Source organism: Merops nubicus, unplaced genomic scaffold, assembly GCF_000691845.1.
Source record: "Merops nubicus isolate BGI_N331 unplaced genomic scaffold, ASM69184v1 scaffold36742, whole genome shotgun sequence".
In the NCBI taxonomy this organism is placed as follows: Eukaryota; Metazoa; Chordata; class Aves; order Coraciiformes; family Meropidae; genus Merops; species Merops nubicus.
The window spans coordinates 88,896-108,760 of NW_008596408.1; the positions used below are offsets into that span (position 1 = coordinate 88,896).

The 19,865-nt window shown below is 37.6% G+C and overlaps 1 protein-coding gene across 1 annotated transcript in view; it reads right to left on the reverse strand.

Moving 5' to 3' along the window:
• The window catches only part of TMEM163 (transmembrane protein 163), a 91,342-nt gene extending 74,609 nt beyond the window's left edge, over window positions 1-16,733 (reverse strand). Inside the window, exons 1-2 of the mRNA XM_008936363.1 lie at window positions 16,622-16,733; window positions 15,437-15,556 (exon numbers count right to left, since the gene is read on the reverse strand). Coding sequence (XP_008934611.1) covers window positions 15,437-15,556; window positions 16,622-16,733 — 232 coding nt within the window. The remainder of the gene's footprint in view (window positions 1-15,436; window positions 15,557-16,621) is intronic.
• Between the last annotated feature and the right edge of the window lie 3,132 nt (window positions 16,734-19,865).

The following is a 19,865-nucleotide window of genomic DNA, read 5'->3' on the forward strand; positions in this document are numbered from 1 at the left end:
AGGAAGACTGAAGATGATCTAAAGACAATATCAGAATTCTGAATTATCTTGATTTTTCTTTTTTTTTTTTTTTACTAGATTAAGCTAAGAGGAGGAAATTCAACAAAATCATAGGCATCTACATTAAAACCTCCTTCAAAGTCTGAGCTACCTTCTTCTGTATTTCTGTATTACTACCTTAGCATTGCCATTTTCACTTAAAACTGGTGGAACTCTATACTGTATTCTGCACTGTATCAACACTTAATAAACGATACTCTTTCCTGAAAATCTCAAAGACTAAGACCATGATTTTACTAAGATTTACGAATTACGATGTGAATAATCTCAATGGAAACAATACAAAAAAATTACATCAGTTAAAGTTCTAATTTGTTTTATTTCTAATTCTTTATCTTAAATTATAATTAAATTAAATTAGAACTGAGTGTAGCCCACAAAATCAAAGTGCAATGTGCTGACAGAAAAATTGACCTACAAGCACCAGAACTAGAAAGTGAATTCAGATTTTCTAGAGCATATCATATGCCTAAATTAAAACAATTAACTCATATTTTTAAAAAGTCTGGACTTCGCAAGGTAGTAAATGAAGCTAAATATTAAATGAATACAACCTGTACTGCTAACTCCATTTTACGGACAGTATCTAGAGGCAGAGGGATGGAGTAAATATTTGAGGTCAGTTCAATGGTAACTTATTAAATCACAGTAGCAAGTTTTACAGAGCTTGCTTGCTTCCATGGTAATTCCACCTCTAAGCATCAACAAGTGCTCACTGGAAGCATCTTCACAATGGGACTGTTTCTCTTTGAAGAACAGGTCTTCCTAGACCGATTCTTGGGTTCATTACTGTGCGGTTTGCAAATGGCGACAGCGCTGGGGCATAGTGCTCGTGCCACCCCACACACTCATCCGTTTCGGGTTAATTTGTGGCACCTATGTAACAGCCAACTGGAAAACATAACCTAATTAGGTCCTTTATATATTTTTATTCTTTGCATTCTGTGCCATTTTTCGCAAAGTACAATCTTCCCAGTTATTCATCCTACCCTAGGTCAAAGGATTTCCATTGATTGCAGTGAAGAAAATGAATACCAAGTACCTCCCAAACAGAACCCCTTCATCACTATCTTCTGCTGACCCAGAATGTTGACTTTCCTTATCTTAACTTTTTCAGTATAACAAGACACATAACACAGTACATGAATGTAAAAATCAGTTCTGATTAAATATATGCAAATGAAATCAAGGCAGATACGTTACTGTGAGTAGGAGAGTTATGCATCCCCATTAGTGGGACACATTTTATTAATTAAAAAATTAATATTTAAAATTTAATTAAAAAATGTAGAATACTGAAAATATTCTAAATGTTTAGGTCTAAAAGGTGTTCTTGCACAATACAGTAACTTTTTGCACTTCCAGCTCACTGCAAATGTGAAGCCCAGGCTGCCAGGAAAGGAGAACCACACCATTTCCATTCATTCTTAATTGGACCCCAGAGACGGACACACTCAAGCTGAAGATCAAATCTGCTGCTTTTTGGAATAAAACTGCTATGTAACTGTGCAACCACCTGTAGAGCACAAGTAGCAATATCACTTCTTAAACTACAGTTAACTGTGAAATGTATCACTCAGGTGCTAGTTAAATAGATTCATTACAAGCAAAGGTCAGTTCCTCACATGTCCTCTACTTCTGATGAATTACCTATTTATACTTGCATGAGAAATTCTGTGGAAAGACAAAAAAAAAAAAAACACATAGCTGAGCACCACAAGCATCAGCAAACACAATTCTTTACCTTCAAAAGTGTCTTGTCTCCAAAGATTTCAGAGTTTTTAAGAAACTGACAGTGTAGGACACTCTCCTGATTTACATCATGTTCACATTATTATGTGCTGTAAGCCACCTTGGCCACTGTGACCCAGCTCTCTTGAGAGCTCACTGCATCTGAAACTGAGAGCGCATTTTTAGAAACACTGCACCCGTACAGTGTAATTCCTTGTTAGATAGTGCTTAGCAAGACACCACATAGTTTGTGCTCTTGCTTTAAGTCACAGTCTCTGCGTGCTTATGTTTATACATTCACATGATGTTTCCAAAGCCACTTATTAGTCCTGCAGCTCCTCTGCAAACCAATTGTGCAATTTGTTTTCCCCATGTACCCTCCCTCTGTTATGTAGGACAGGATGCCTGAGTATCACTTCCTTGTTTACAAAGTGGCATGTGCCAAGTTTGGTGGGTTTTACCCTGGACGATTCACTTAAAGGTCCCTTCTCATACACGTTTAGCCTTGATATCACCAGATCCCATCCCTCCTTTCCAAACGTAAGCATGTCTGCTCTCTTAAACTATGCAAAAGTTATGGAAATCCTCAGGTCCACCTACATTTTTAAGACTGTCATTAAAAAAGAAAGGTTGATTTGACTCACTTCTACACAAGATCACCTGATCTCTACATAATATCACAGTACATCCAAGAAAACCTAAGCAGAAAGCAAACGTCAAAAACCTCCCACCTTTAAAATCACTCAAGTCCATCTTCAATCACATCTGCCCATATGATGCCTAGGCAAGCCTTTGGCTTCTTCCCCATTCCAGGAGCACTGAGCACTGCCAGTGTGCATGAGAACAGTGAAGACATCAGAACCAAAAGCAACTCTACACACAAAGCCTGTTTCAAAGCCATGACTACCATAATTTGTGACATACAAGACAACAAAAACTTCTCAGGACTGACCCGCAAACTCAGTAGATTGACTGTTAGCATGTAATTTATATCCCTAGGAACTCTTTATATGTGTTCCCTAATTCCCACCCACATCCTCAAATGCTGTTTGCACCAGATAAGGCTGCAATCGATGTAAAGATTATGCAAGATGACAATTCTTTTGAGGCTGTTCCTCAAATCACCTACCTGAACTTCCTCTTCATGCCAGGCATTGAAATTGAAGTGTAACAGGCTCAAAAAAGAATACATCATCAGAGTAACATGTGCCTTGTACACTCGTTAAGTCATGTGCATTTGATCATGAAAAATGGATGTTATCAGTGATAAACTGAAACACTGAAAGATTTTGTTTTCTTTTAAATCAGTGGCATATTCAGCAAAGCTTTTTTCCTGCACTACAGAACATTGCATGTTATTTTGGCTTGCTTTTTGTAAGAGCTGAATTTAACAAGGGTTTTTTTTTTTGTGCTCAGCAAACTGCATTGCAGCAGGAAGCCTATGCAGAAAATGTATACAGTACATAACAAGAGCAACAAATCACCAGCTTCACTAAACTCCAGTGTGCCTAACAGTCACTGCAAAGCAGCATTTATTTCGCAGTGAACTCTAACCATACCAGGAGGAGATACAAAGTAAAACTTCATATACAGAAAGTTGTTTATTATGGCTCTAGGCAACACAGCAAGACTGTTTTCTCCATTCCAAAACAGGTGGATACAAACTTTCAGCCACCCAGGAAAGCTATCAGGGACACCATTCTGATTGGCAGTATCAATATTCATGCTGGTAGGCTTCCTCAGCGTTTACAAATGGATTCTTGCTCAGTTTTTCAGCAATAAAGATTAGGGGGACACCCTCCAACATCACAGCAATCTACAGGGATACACATGCTTTAGCTACTTTGACCCATTAGACTTTATTTCACTTCCCTGTGTCATGCTTTGAAAAACATTGACTGCTAAGTTACAAATTATCATCAGACTCTTACAGAATAGTAAATGCAGTGACTGATCTGTCTATATATTCTGTGAAAGATGCAACTTGCCTAGTTTTAGAAGGCCACACCTGAGCCAGCCAAACTCTGAATGCCTGTTCAACTCATGGGGGAAAAAAAAAAGTGAAGAAGAAAAGAATAAAGGAGAAAAACACTTGGTAACTTCATGGAATCCAACTGCACTTTTGAAGCAGCTTTAAAACCTTACTTCTGAACTGTGGAGTGCTGAGCTTTACAGCAAAACCCTTCTATTTTCAAAACCTCAGGCTCAGTTTTTTTAAAAAAAAAAAAGTTAAACTACATGCAACAAACCTAGCATAGCCCTGCAAAAAATAACTTCAGACTTGTGCTGACATGAAAAGTTACAGCAGACATCGGGTCAAACATACAGATTAAAAAAATTTGGTTTTTTTCTTTAAAGACAAGGTCTCAATAATGTGTTCCTGCCAACTGTCAATGGCTAAAACCACTTTACTTGCTGCTCAAAGAAACTGTAAAATTTTTTATGCTGCCAACCTTCATAAGGATCTCTTCCTTCATCTCAAAAACTTCATGCAGTTGGAACTCAAGGCAGGTTATTTCCTAGCATTTTCCTGTCTTTTATTTCTCAATGGTACTCATTTGACAGCAGTTTTAAGTTGTAAAAAGTTCTAGCCAACGTTTATCTGAACAATGAAAATGGTTACTCAAAGAAACAGAAGAAATATGAGGTTTCCAGTCCTCAAGTATTTCACTTCATGAACCTCAAGAGGCACTGTACAATATGAAGCTATTCCACTAACAGCCACCACTATCCACAACTGCACAATCCTGTCATCTTATTCTTGTGGGCCAGGACCTTTACTCTCTTCCAGTTCAGCAAGTGGGCACCACCAAAATACAAACAAGAGTAACACTCCATTCCTCAAAACCCACCAAGCCAAAATGTGTCGCTCAACTGTAAAATTACTACTGCCCATGGGACAAGAAATCTAAACACATAAACACATCTAAACACATTCAATCACAAGCATTACAGAATTAAAAATTCTGTGACTTCAAAATAGTTTTCACATGGTAAACCACAACAAACGATGGAAGCTTTCCCACAGATCAGAATGTCTAGTACGGAGATGAACCAGCCTGCAATAACTGCCTAAAACTTTATACACAAAATTCCGAGCATGTGTTCACTATGGAAGACTAGGGATACCTATAAACATATCAACTACTGTATTGGAGCAAAACACTCCAATTTTTTGGCAGAAAATGCAGTTACCTTTTCATGTATCAAAAGCTGATGTGTGCAGATGGAGAACAAGCTTACAGCAGTAAAATAATTTTCCCCAAAGCTACAAAGCAAGCTGGGGCTATGCCCAGGATTAGAACAGTCCCTAGAGCAAATTCTTGGCCTGGTGTCTGTGAACCTAGCAGGAGCTGAGTTAATGTTAATCAGCCTTTTTTTGCTCAGCTTTTAAAAATGCTTGTGAAAGTTTAAACAGGCTGCATTAAGGTAATATCTCACAAAAATCGGAGCCAAAACAGGAGTTACTATCAAAAAGGACAAGATAAATGGAGATACAAGTCTATAAACACCTTATCTAGTGTAAGCTGATCCTATCATTTGCCATAAGCTTTAGGGTCAGATGCTTAACTATTTCAAACTGAAATAAAGCCATGGAAGTCAACAAACCTACGTACTTGAGCTGAAGATCCATCCCTATAAATTACTTGAAGTGTATTTAGGAGTTTTCAAGTGTAAAGATTCCATAAGCTATTAAATATTACTTGCAACATTATCCCTTAAATCCAAGTCTTGTTTTCATCCACCAGATGCTTCTCAGCAGGGAAATGTACACACGATAACCCAAGGAGTATCTCTTAGTGGGAACGTAGCAGGAAATCTCCCTTTGAGCAAGCTTTGCTTGAGTATTCACCAGGATTCAAAACAACAACGGCGGCCCACATCTCAATATTTGATTTTTTTTTTAAACACACACACATAAGCAGTAACTGCAGATTTCCTACTATCAGAACTCACGTGGCAAGAGGCACATAATTATGAATTTTACCTCCTTAACTGATAATCTGTACAAATCAATTTGCTGATCTGAGAGAGAACTGTTAACCAATATCTCCTTGTCTTGTTGCAGTTAACTAGACAGAGAAATATCAAGTCATGATAAATAAAAAGGAGACACATTTTATTAGTAATTTCTAATGCACCGCAAGAATGAGCAAATGAATTGGTTCTTTTGTGTACTATTAGTTCCACATAGTTAGACATTAGTCTGATATGTTAGTCGCAGCAGCAAGTCAGAATAGTGTTATCTATCAAGTGGGGAGGTAGAGAATGACCCTCCAGGCATACAGAGCCCTCACTTCCTCTTATGAAAGAACAAGCTAAGACTGATGCCTTCCAGCATCCCTGGCAGCACACGCTTACACCCATAAAAACGGATCAACATAAACCAGTGCTAGAACAGGCTGCCATACTTTCTCTTGTGCCATTCAGCAGCTTTCTCGATACTCCTTAGCCGTGTAGCTAGGAAGGGATCTGCCATCCCTGTAATCACAACTCGTTTTACCACTAGCTTCCACAATGCCAGCTGGGTCTGATGATACTTGGCTGTGCCCTATGTTTTCCATGGAATTGTTAGATAGGTTTTTCTAGGATTAACTCAACTCACACTACATGTGAATGCAACAGTTCCAAACACCACAAATCCGTTACTAAATATCTGAAACCATTTGTCGCTTTAAAAGAGCATTCTTATCATGGAAGGATCACAAGTCATTCTTGTGATTAAGGTAAAGTTATGTGGTTTCCACAAAATACTACATCCAAGGAGCTCCTTTCTAATTTGGACTTCAGCATTTCAGGTATCCCTTAACCCACCATGAGCTGTCTATCAGGCCTACCGGAATGGGAATGCATGGAGCTGCTTTTATTTGCCCCAGCTACACATCATAGCTGACACTGCAGGCTGCAATTCCATACTATTAAATCTCCCACTGAACGGTAATAAATCTTTCCTCTAAAATTTGAGATTTTTCTTTTCAGAGCCTGGGGAAATACTGTCATTCTTTGGCCATTGAAATTGTTCATTAAAAAATGTGATCTGAAGACAATGCACTTAGAGGTATATTTTCTTTACCTTGATAAATTGAAAAGATACAATATACTTAACATTTCCTTGATGCATAATCTTTAATAGTAGAAGATAAACAGTTTTCATATCAGACCAAAAACCTTTATTTTGGATTCAGTTGAGGATCCTGTTCTGCAACAGAACTTTAATCATGTTCTCAGCATCGCACCAAGCATGAATATGGCCCAGAAAGGCAGAGTTCGTGGTGCAAGTAGCACTTATCCTGCAGCAGTCCTGGAAGGCAGATGCCTCTTCTCTTTTTATGGTATTTGTCAGACTATCCCACTTCCTCTGCAGTTTTTCTGTCTAGCAAAAATACCAGCTGGTTATTTCTGGTCACTCTGACTAAACAGCTGCTTCTTAGCTTCGGAAGCTAAGTTTATTTGTCCCTTTTTCTGCACATTCAGAGAAAAAAGAACCGTAATAGGTCACACACAAATGTCAGAAGAAATATTTAGGAACTCTTTATAGTTTTTCTGGACAAGGTTAATGAAACATTGGGAATTAACATTAGTGGCTACTAGAAGTTACCTTGCCTTCCCCCATCTCCAGACTTTTGGTTTCAGTCTTTAAAGACTTATGATAATCCTTGTTGGAACAAAATTAATTTGACCAGGTTGTACTAACCTTTTAATACAATCCATTAAATTTTTCCAATCTTTCAACCTGACACTACAATTGCTAGACAGGATGTAAAAAATCCATGAATGCAAAACAGAGATCAGAACAACTGTTGACCCTTATCATCCAAGCACCATCCCCTCAACAGGGGGGGTAAAAAAAAAAAAAAAAAACAAAAAACCAAAACACACAAAACAACTCTCCACTAAACAACCCAACTCCACCATATTTTTACCTATTTTTATCTTAGACTTAAGGTACAATAACAGATTGATCCAACCATGCACAGGTACTGTTATACAATGCACCAGAAATGCACTAGAGTGGATAAGCCCAGCTGTTTCATGGAGCACAAAGGGGTTCTAGTATAGTTTATCACCTGCAATGATAAAAAGGGTTTTTTTTTTTTCAAATTAAATAGTAGATGAATTTATCAAACTAGATTTTTCACAAGTTGAGTATTAACTCGTCTTTTCTCAAAAAGTATCATAGCATGTAACAAATAGGAATATCTAGGATATATATTTTGAGGTCTTGCTGGTGGTATTTTCAGAAACAAGTGTCCTTCAGTTAATACTGGGCTATTAAACTCAGAAGGGGCAGTGTCACCTATTCCAACAACATCACTCTCCATCATAAAAGATTTCTTCCACCACCAGTCTGTATATACCCATAGTCTCCCAAACGGTCCTGCTCCTCACCTAGTACTGCCATTCCTTCACCAGAGCTGGGAGCAGGGAAGGACATGTGTCAGCCAACCAACAGAGTGTTATACCCCAACATGGTACAGACCTGCTGGGAGCTGTGTTGCACTGTAAAGAAGCAGGGATTATCTGCGTGATTATTTTACTATTATTAAGTCCTTCTACGGTGCAGGCATATCAAAACAAGATGAACCATCTGCAAATAAAATTCTGTACTGAAAAATTATTAAAATCTAACAAGCTTCAACTTTCAAGTGTAACGAATGCAAACAGTTACTCAAAAATCAGACAGTAAGTGCCAAGTGAACAGCAAGCCCTATCAATCTTCTCCGTAAAGTTATAAATGTTATTAAAAAATATAAATCAGACACAAGTTTACATTTTGTTGTTTACATTTTGTTGTCTAATAAATTGAAACACATGAATATTTTAAATTCTTTTGTCAGAAGTAATGAAAACCTAAGGAAAAGCAAGCTGCTTTCTGATTTTCATCACTTTCACTGCTGCCTGAGAAGTTTGTTTTAATTCAGTAGTGTTTTACAACCTCACAAACTTCAAACAACAAAGTGATACTATACAATGAATAACAAACATCCATTTTCTTTTATTAATCTTGATTTTCAGCTCCAGATGCAAAACTTATAAGTTCATCTTTGCCAAAGAAGTGCATTTTTTAATTTAGGAGAGCAGAGAAAATACCTCATGAGCTATGAAAATCAAATTCTACTGGTATATCAAGCATTCAATAAAGAAACCTGCTAACACAGTCATGCCTATGTGATACAACAAAATAAAGCAAGAGCACGAATTAAGACTCATACTAGAGGATAATTTAAATTCAATTTTATACAGAAGTCGTCCAACAGTGTTTTATTGCCAACAGTTAATATAAATCACTTGCAAGAAACCTAATATTCCTTCCTTTTTTAATTATTCTGTCTACTTTTAGCCAAGAGGTGCATTTTTGACCCACTACAGGCTAGAGACTGCTGCAGGGTGTGTCATTCCCCCACCCCCCAGTTATACCTAAGACTCTCCCAATAAGTGTTCAGTTCTTCGTTTCTTGTGTGCAAAATTCACCCTCTCCCCACGTCCATCTCAGAATAATTCTCCCAGGGATACGCCCAGAACCCATGACAGCAGGCCAATTCCTTCACACTACCTAGTTATTTACCTTACTTACTTTATATTGTACCTTGCTACACAACTGTATTCTCACAGTTGGAACCCCCAAGTCATGAAACACAAAGCAGCATTTAATGAAACTCTAGCAGAGATCTAATGGCAACATTGAAGGCCAAATTTTAAGCATTTAAATTCTCCTGCTATAAAATAAATACTATGTATAGTAGAATACATATATTGTAGAAATACATATACATATGGTAGAAATTATGTAATATAGATACTAATTCCTTCAAAAGACATTACTATTCTGACTGGTTTAGGTATGGTACAGACAGTTTCAGTCTTTTGCACAAAAAAAAACCACAATCACAGAAGGGAAAAAATAAATCAACAAAGGAAAGAACTGTGTTTATGACTTTTACACTAAATAGCCTAGACTCAACATACTTGCATGTTCATCAGCCTTCATGAAATGATTTTGCAGTGCTAGTTCTCCCTCAGTAGCAGCATCTTGTTTTAATTGCAAAATTCTTTGCAGTGATCTTCCCCCATGAGAAAGGAATCAGTATTTAGCACAAGGAATGATTAAAATGCAATTTTCAAATGCAAAAATACAACAAGTTCATATGTTTTAAAGGTTAGCATTTAAACACACACTCAGTTGTTTTAACAAACTTCCACCACAGCCACAATTTTAAAAATTGTTTACTGTTCAAACACATGGAGATCATTATATAGCCTATTCTTAATTTCACAGACTTCTCTCATCATTTTGCCTGCCAACTGAGGAAAAGATTCCATGATGTGTGAAGCACTGCAGATTTTAGACCTATACTTCTGCTCAACAGCTATCAGTCTTGAACTTGACATCCATATGCTATTTTCTCCTCCCAAGAAAGTCACTTAGTCTCATATGCCTAAAAAAAGACAGGCCCTTACTGGCCTCTGATTTCATTTTCAGTGGCTGAATATTGCATTTTGCTGTTACTAAGTACAGACTGACCTATACAAAAGGCTATCTTCTGCCAGTGCTGCACAGGCAATGGATTTTTTTGTCCTTTAGATGTTACATATAACACGATTAGGACCGAACTGTTTTCGACTGTAGTGTTGCAGCTATAACAAGGATGATAGGGTGGCACAAGTGTCAACAATATCAGAACTCCACCTTGGGAATTTAAGTTCTGTATTTCATTAGCACTTTTGTGAGACTACAGCCCTGAAGCATCTGTCTTTTTGTAACTGATATAATTAAACTCCCAGAGAAACATGCAGAATGAGGAAGCTGCATACTTATCACCCAGCAGTTCTATTCAGTATTTAGCATGGTATTATGACCTCAAATGTAACATGCTAGATAAATATAATGTGCTCTCCTGAAAAAAAAAGAAAAAAACATTCAAATTCTCAGGTCTTTAGGAGTGAGAAATGCAATTCTGTATAGCTTCTGGAAGAGAAAATGCAAAGACCAATACTTCTCATGTGGTCAGCAAACCTGGAGAATTCTGTTTCAGTACCCAGCTGAGACACTCTAAACCAGGCTCGAGTTCCAAAAGCCCATCATTTGTCTGAAATTCAGTGGCTATTAAAGAATGTTGAATTGAGTATCAAACTAAAGGGCCTCAGAGCCAGGAATCTGCACCTATATTATTAGTAATATTACTACTATTCTTCACAGCTGCAGCCAGGGTATACTAAGTATTGTGCAAACATAAGTTAAAGCCAGCATAAATTTAATTTTTCAAGCAAGAACAGGAATGTGTCAGTGGGAAAATTATATATTCATCAATAAATTAATATAGTCACTCCCCAACTCAGCTGTTCGAGTAGTACACCTCAGATAAGGAGTGACAGATTACATCAATATGACCACATCCAAGCATCCAGAGGATAACACCGTCAATTGCTCATTGTTTGTCCCATGTAACTCCATTTGCAGTACACTAAAGTAGCATAATAGTGAAGGAAAATCAGCAGTAATGACCTACAGGTAATCAAAATAAGATTTTATGGCTCAGTTGAGGCTTTCCAGTGAAGGAAGTGGACCTGGATCCATACTTCCTAAGGTTTATTGGCACTTGAATCTGTCTGTTAAAGAGCCTGAACCAGGATGAAGCTTTAATCTGAAAGCAAGCTCTACCCTGAAATTTCTGAGTGTATAGACTATTTCAAACAGAAAGCCTCTCTAATCCCAGTATGTGAAAGCTCACTTGAATAAACTATTTTTCAGTAATTCATTCTGAAACACAAATGATTTTGTATACAAATTCAGACTGTCAGTGTCTTTGCATTTACTTGCAATATCTTAAGCATGGGCCAATAGCTAATCCTATAAAATCCCCCACTTACAGAATCCTATCTACCAAGTTTTCATCTGAGATACTACAGAATTCACCTTCTCAAAATAACAGTACGTATTTACTGTACTAGACTAAACGCTTACCAGGATAGGACCTCAAATCACAGGCCTATTGTTGCACTCCCGTTTTCAGTTATTTCTGTGAAGCTGAACCCTTGAATACGGCTGTGGCGATCTGAAAGGAGTGATCTCTGAGGCAACCCTGAGGGACCGATTTCACAGCCTGCCTGCCCTTTCCCCAGCATTTTGCCACTAGCCCAGCACCACTCTTCCCAGGATGCATTAGGCTGCAGGGCCTGTTCCAGCATGCTCGGACCACTCTGGGCCAGGCTGTCTGCAAGTTCCACCTCGAAGGCTGCCTCATGAAAGCCCTAAACACAGCTTACATTTACAAAGGCATACATTCCAAATCTTCACCCCATCGCTGACTACAAAAAGCTTTCAGTGCAGAATTTGGTCTATACATTGTTTTGATATATTGATATGACTACTCCATTTACTGTGAAACAATTTTAGCTAATCAAGTGAGGAAGATGAATGAACAGGCTACTTTTTGTGAATCACAAGTCTACACCGGGCAAGAAAAAACAGACAGAATGAGAGTTTGTTTTCTGCTTTGACAACATTATCACAGATTAGCTGCCTGAACAGAAATTAAAATACAACACCAAAAGATATATTTTTCAAAATTATGTAAAACATAAATGTCAGGAAACTGAGAATAATGGGTTTCAAAATACCAAGTTCCATTCCACCTGTAATAATCCCTCATCCTCTATTATTCCTGAAACAAGGCTCAGTATGAACCTATGATACTGCAGCAACAAAAAGAAGTTAGTTGTTGTTATGAAATGATTGAGACTTGACATGATGGTAGCCTTACACAACACATTGCAAAAAGCCCTTTATATTATGTTATCATTTTTAATATTACTGTAAAACAGAAATAATTATATTAACATTATTCCAGTACTTACTTGGCATGCTGAGGAATAGATTAGTGTTTATCTTAGTGATTTTTATCATGCCTAGTTTATGACTATATAATTATAAAAATATGTATTAAAAAGAAAACACCTCATACTAGTCAATACAAACCCTTCCAATTTACTCTACTGCTGGAAAACCATAGCATTGGAAGCAACTAGGCTGGTCTTGAAGGTAAGGATGGCAATCAAGCTTCAGCACTCAAGGAAGGGTTCAGACCATAAAAAAGGAAAGGAAAGGAAGTCTAGTTGCAAACACTTGGTTGGAAAAGGAGGCTCTTGAATCACTTCCCCACTCTACACACAGACCTATCACTTCCTTTAGTATTTTTCTTACCTTCCATGCCCTCCATTCCTTCAACTACAGTTACAAAATAACATCAGTTCCCTGGCCTAGTATCTTTACGATATCATGTTCTGCTGCAAAAACAGCCCAGTAAGATACACTTGCAAGAAAGTATTTTGAAGCCTGCAAGAGGATAAACCAGAAATTTATAGAAGCATTTACAGGGGAATCAGAAAGAGTAGTAAGACTACAGTCAGCGTAGCCCAGCAATTACTACAGCAGGTCCCCACTTTTCACTGAAATGGCACACGGGGCTGTATTGCTAACACTCCACCATTACAGACAAGAAGGAAAACGGAAGCAGGATGCTTTAAATAGCAGGTGTTTGCAAAGACTTGGCAGTGTCAGGCACTCCAAAGTGACAACTAGTCATTTATATCAAACAGGCAGCAAACTCTGGTCACCTGGCATGCCTCCCAATTCATGGATTGGCTAAGAGGAACCTGCTAAAAGGAGAGCACAAAGGAAGAGAGCAGCCAAAGTGAGACAAGAAACTGAGCAGAACTGCTGAAATTGCATGGGGGAGCAAAGTGAGTGCAGAAGTATCACCATATATTCCTCAAAGATCACAAAGGTTTAATAGTAAACATATTAAAAGCCCTGGCAATGCTTTTGTAGCATGTAAGTTAACTGTCAACTGTCTACTAAGAAATTCCATACAGATTTAATATGTATCTGTGTGCCAATTCCTCTTTTATTCTTCATAAATTTTAGCCTCTTCAAACTACAAGGAAAGATACGTTCCAAACCCAAATAATTAGTAATTACTCCTAACAACTGATTTCAGTAGTTAACGCCTGTCCACTCCAGCTGAGTATGCAGTCAGAGTGTATCCAATGGGGACAACCTTCTCTGCTGTTTTCTTGTGCTAGGGTTTCTAAACACTATCAGAGTGCCACAAATAAGGAAAACAGAAAATAGCCTAAATAATCTTAAGAAATTTTTTAAAAGACCTTTTTAAATTAAACTGAATGTTTTAGTTATCTGTATTATACTTACTTCTTGCAACTCTAACAAATGAAAACATACAATAATGGCATTTCTCAATATTCCCTAAAATTATACAATTAATGGGTAACTAAGTTATTTTGTAACATGGTATTAACTTTTATGTTGATTCAGTAGCAAAGACAGACTATTCTATTTTCATGAAACTGAACAAAATGGGAACTCAGATGTCTGGCTTTCTTGTTAGCATTCAAATTCTTTACAGTATTAGATTCTGCTTTTAAGTGTTCCTTCTCTTTTTTCTTCTTTTTGAATCACGTTATTGTATCTGTGTTTCTATGTAAATCACTCTGAGTAATATATATTCAGTTTTCAGAGACCATTTGGTCAGATTCTAATAATGTCTCCTGGGAGCTGACACTAACTTCCAACAGCAGGTCATATGCTGCAGATTAGAATACTAAAACACATGCTGCTGTGGTTTTTTTTTTTTTAAAAAAAAAAAAAGTAAAATAATGCAGGTTGGTCTTTATCAAGCCAAGAATAGTGTTTTGAGACATCTTAGATGTATTGTCTCCTAAACAGAGCTTTCCTTTTGTTTATACAAACATATAAACCTAATAATTTCTGTTTCTTCCTCCTTTAAAACAGAGAATGGGGAACTACAAAGAGTTTGCTCCAAATCCCACATTTTTTTTTGTCCTTACAGTAGTGCAATGTTACTTAATTGACCGAGATGGAAAGCTGGTATTCTACAAATTTGCACTGAACTAAAAATATACCTTTCTTTATACAATGTAGTGTCTTTTCCTGTTTGGAAATAAAAGAAATCAATTTCATTTTTTCCATATAAAAGTGGTTTGGGTTGCTTTTTATTTTCAAACTCTTTGTGTAAAGGTAAATTAGACAAACATCTTGAAACTTCAAGAAAAGCACTAGCTTAAAACACTGGTATTTCTCCTCCAGATTACTATTGTGTTAGGGTAACTGTCATTTTAATACAGATAAATTATATATTTCTTCCTTACAATTCACTATTCTTTATTATAGCATTTCCACTACAAATCCCACAAGGATTAAGGCTTGTCATATTTGACCTCTTTGGCTACAAGCAATCCACAGCATAATGATTTTTACACTATTCTGTGAAATGAACAGTTCCACATGCATGAATGGTAGCAGGAATCAACATCTCCTATTTCTTTAACTGACCTTCAACAACCCTATCTGCAGAAAAAAACAACAGTTTTACTAATTTATAAGCACCACGCAGACACAGGCAGTCTAAAGAGAAACCTCTTTATCAGTTGTAAAAAAGAAAAAAAAAATAAGAAAGCTTTCACAAAGAGAGACATTCTGAGAGCCCAAAAAAAAAAAAAAAAAAAAAAAAAAGGGGGGAAAATTTAAAATATTCCCAAAATAGCCCAAAAAAAAAAAAAAAAAAAAAAAAAAGGTGTGAAGATTTAAAATATTCCCAATACTCACTGAAAGCAGCCACTGCAAGAGCCAGTGTGACAATAATGGAGACCCAGGAAACCCACAATGCCTTCTTTCTGTAGCTTTGAGCTTCATGAGGTTTTAGCCTTGTACTGCTTTCTAGTAAACCTGATAAGCAATAAGCAAAGAGTATGAACAATACATTGCTCCTTTTGAAAACACAGCTGTGTTAGTTCAGACCTAGATGACATATTTACATTCTATATTACACAGAGAATCAAATCCTGCACACATTATCAAGGTTAGGCCAATAAAGGCACCAGAAACACAGGTGTAAGCAGGGAGAACAGAGACAGATGGTTTGATTTCGCATAGAAAGACCCACATATAAGTCACGTAAAAACAGCACTCCAGTTGTAGGGCAGTTACAGAAATTGCCATCACCTATGCTTTCCATCTGTACATCAACAAAAGCAAGGGTTCAGTTCTATACTCACTTAGATTAAAACTCCTTTCAGAACTTCAGGATCCTGAACAAAGTTAACATAGGAGAAAGATTACTGCTCACAAGTCTCTATGAAATAACCTACCAATGCTCAGGAATACAGTGCACACACTGAGCATAGAAGTAGAAGCAGGCATACTTGAGAATCAAAGCTATCACAGTTGAAAAAACCTCTTGAAGCATAATGTCCTTCATGTGAGGTAAGAATACATCCCTATCTAGAACTAACTGAAGAACCAGTTCTGTCTGTATTGCAGTCAGCACAGAAGTCTGCTGAACAGGAGGGAATGGGATTGGTTTCTCTCATTTTTGATGCTCTCAATTTGTGGAAGTTTGTCCACTCATCTTTAATCACAGGTTAAAATAAAGAATACGGCATTAAACTTTGGTTTTCATTCTCTTAGTCTGAGTCTTAAGCCACTTTTAAAATACATTCAGGATTTAATGTATTTGCCTTCTGTATATCCCATCCAGGTTCTTTTGTGCTTGTTATATTCATGAAATTTCAAACATACATTCTGTTTCACCAGCAAGCTCCAGCTCAAATCTGCTTAACTGGAGAGAACACCTGACGGGTTTTAACTTTCTTAATTTTTCTTAATTCTGGAGTAATCTCCAGAAAATGTGGGTGGTTCTTCTTGGACACAGCCTTTCAGTAGCTTTCTGTGTCTTACACAAAAGGTTGAGAACAGGGTCTCTGGCAGACTCAGCAGCAGATTAAAAAATACCAGCTGACACTGTCACTATCCTCACCTTCCTCAGTTTTCTCTGATGGCCATTGCCAATTTCAAGGCAGGGACACCTGATCTGGTTATCAGCATACTCCAGAATCCACACCATGCTTAACCAAGTTTATTAACGTTAACTGATACTAACTTCAGCTGACTGTAATATACTGGCTGAAAACTGTAATGGTTTTGGAATCAATTCAGAAACAAATGAGACATCTCTGCCTCAGGGGCAGTGTTGTGTCAGCAGAGGGGCAGGCATCCAGGGGTGGCAACAATGCAGGACACCAGATTTGATGCTGCCACTTGAAGTTTGCCAAAATTACCAGTCCTAATCCTACCATCATTGGCTGGATTCATGATGTCTTGGAAACATTCTCCATGTTTTTTTCACTACAATTACAATAAAGCAGAGAGAGTTTCTTTACAGTAATTGAGCAAGCCACTATGAGAATGTTATGCTTGCACTGTTTTTTCAGAAAATTGAAAATATTACTTTAATTTTGTGTTACACATTTCCCTTCTTTATGAATGGAAAAAGATTTGCAAACCTGCATGCAGGGGAATTGCTGGGCTCTATATTGAAATGGCATCTTACTATGTGCATTCCTTCTCTGTTTAACACACGAAAACTCCCGAATGACAAGTCTAAAAGGTTTGGGTCTTTTACTGATAGTACTGCACAGCTATTTCTCACATAGCCCACTTTCATTTGTATGGAGGATTTTTTTTTATCCCAGTGTTTGGCCTATCTTCTGCCACTACATACAGTGATGCACAGTTAAATTGCTGCCTGATATGAAGTAATTTAACAATACATCTAGAAATACAGGAGAGATTTCTACTAATACCACCACAGAGAAAACACATCTTCCCAAGTTTTGTGTGTTTACCCCTCCTGCCCCCTCCCCAAAGCAAGGATTTTACATTATGGCCCCAGTCTTGTTGGAATGTAAAGCAAAGTAGGTTTTCTTAGCCAGTTGTGAATCTCAATAATTTCAAACATAAACAAACACGGATCAGAATAACGGACATCATCACCTCTTTCTTTCTTGCTTTCAAGACATCCTACCATTCATGGCTACAGCTCAATACTACCCGAGAAGTCCAACGTACACAGCTGATACTTACAAACCAACAATATCTCAAATAAATTGAGAAATTAATAATAAGCCCCACAGCTAGTACAGCACTGCTGATTACTATTCACGTGTCAAGCATGTGTCCAGTATGACAGAGACTGCTGTCCTTATAAAACTGAACCACTTCTGCCGTGTGTGTGTGTGTGTGTCTTTCTCTCCCACTCTCAAAATGGCTGGCTTATTCTAGCTGCCAGAGAGGTGATCCCTTCCTTCCTAAAATAATTCAAATAAATTTTCAATATTTACAATTTTCATCCCTGAGAGAGACCATATTATTCTTACATTCTAAGGGGACAGCACACAAACATACAAACTCATTCACATGACTACCAAGCCCCATAGCGTGACAATTATTTAGAAGCAACAGCAGCTCATTAATTAACACAACAACACAATTCACAAGGTAAACCTCCATATTTTTTCCACTGACTATAAGAAAACAAGTTTTAAGCATCCACAGGAGGCTGAAAGATCTTTCAGTATGACCTGCATTGCTACAAAAATAAAAAGCTATTATCTACTGATAAAATTCCTCCACCCTAAAATAAACATACTAAGTAATTTTATTGCTATTATTTTAATTAACACACAGATATGGTAAAAAAAGGATGATGAACTGCTTAAGCCCCCTGGATTTTTACTTTATCTTTCTGTACCTTCATATATTAACAGATTTTCTTCCCATAAAAAAAAAAAGCGCAGGAGAAAAAACCTGCCTAACAGTTGCAGAACACAAGCTTGGCATATTTGTGAAGTGATTCTAGGATATTCTTTACCATATGCTGACTTACCAGAAGTACTTTTCTATTTGGCTACAGGATCATTTTAAAATGTCAAGTTAGAATTTGTGGAAGCGATAAGGCTAATAGAAAAATTGTTCCCCAAGGACATTAATCTAAGGACCCCATCCACAAAACTATCACTGATTTTGCATCTGTCTCTTAAAGAGCAAATATCTTGTTCCAAAATTTAGTGTTAGTTTTTATTTTTAGCAAACATGGAAGTATCATCTCTATAACTGGATCTGCTATGATTCATTGGAAAGGCTCATAAGAAAAAGTACAATCTAAAAGGACAGACTGTAACAATTTCAATGGGGACAACCTACAAAAAGCATACCAGATTTTCCTCTACAATGACTGGGAATTATTCTGCTAGATAGAATCAGTGACTATAGGCGAGATTAAAAGAAAACTAGTGCAAGTGCCATAGAAAAACCATGAAGGCCAAGAAGGAAATAAAATTAGCAGCTTTAGGCGTGTCTCCCTCCTAGAGAGATATGGGTAGGTACAACAGACACTCTCCTTTTAGAATTACCCTGTAATACCAAAATGGTCAGTTTTCGTCTTTAGCTCTGTCATACTGGGCACAAGTTAAAAATTTCTGTAATCTAAGTCCTATGTTTGAACCATAATCAAAATTCCCTATGCACATTATTTAAAACAGAACTGAAGCCTCAAATTGCCCCAAGCCACGTCTGCCCTCTGCCATTGGCAGTGGTGGTGAGGATACCCCTGGAAAAAAGGGTGTCCCCAGCCCAGACATGACTGAAACCTGTCAGGGAAGATGGTGATTGCTCTTCCCCCTTCCTTCTCTGCTGTGTCTAGGATCTGTGAGTAGGCACAAGCATATGGAAACCTCAGGAAAGAACAGGAGATAAAGGGGTTACATGTATGCCGGGATGAAGACTGAGAACACAAAAGGGACTCCACGATGTTGAAAGCAAGAAGAGAAAGGAAGAAAAAGCAAGAGAGAGGTTAAAGAAGGCCTACACGCAAAAATAAAAAATGGAAACAAACTGTGTGGAAGGGGAGCTCGGAGACGTTGTGGAGACCAGGGCAATGAGGAGAGTTAAAATGGCAGCTGCCTTTATGGGCAGCAGGTAAGCGAGTGCCTCACACACTGTTCACAGATATCCAGAATTGACACGCTTCACATCAAAGAGTACCACGACTTGGAAGCAGGGCGAGATATTTAGGCAAATAATAAAATAGGAGTTACGTGGAAGTGCATTACGCGGTAGGGGAAGATAGACCAGGAGTAAGGTAAGAGCCCTGACCTCGCTGCCCAGCCTGGGCTGTAGCGGAGCGCCAGAGAAACGC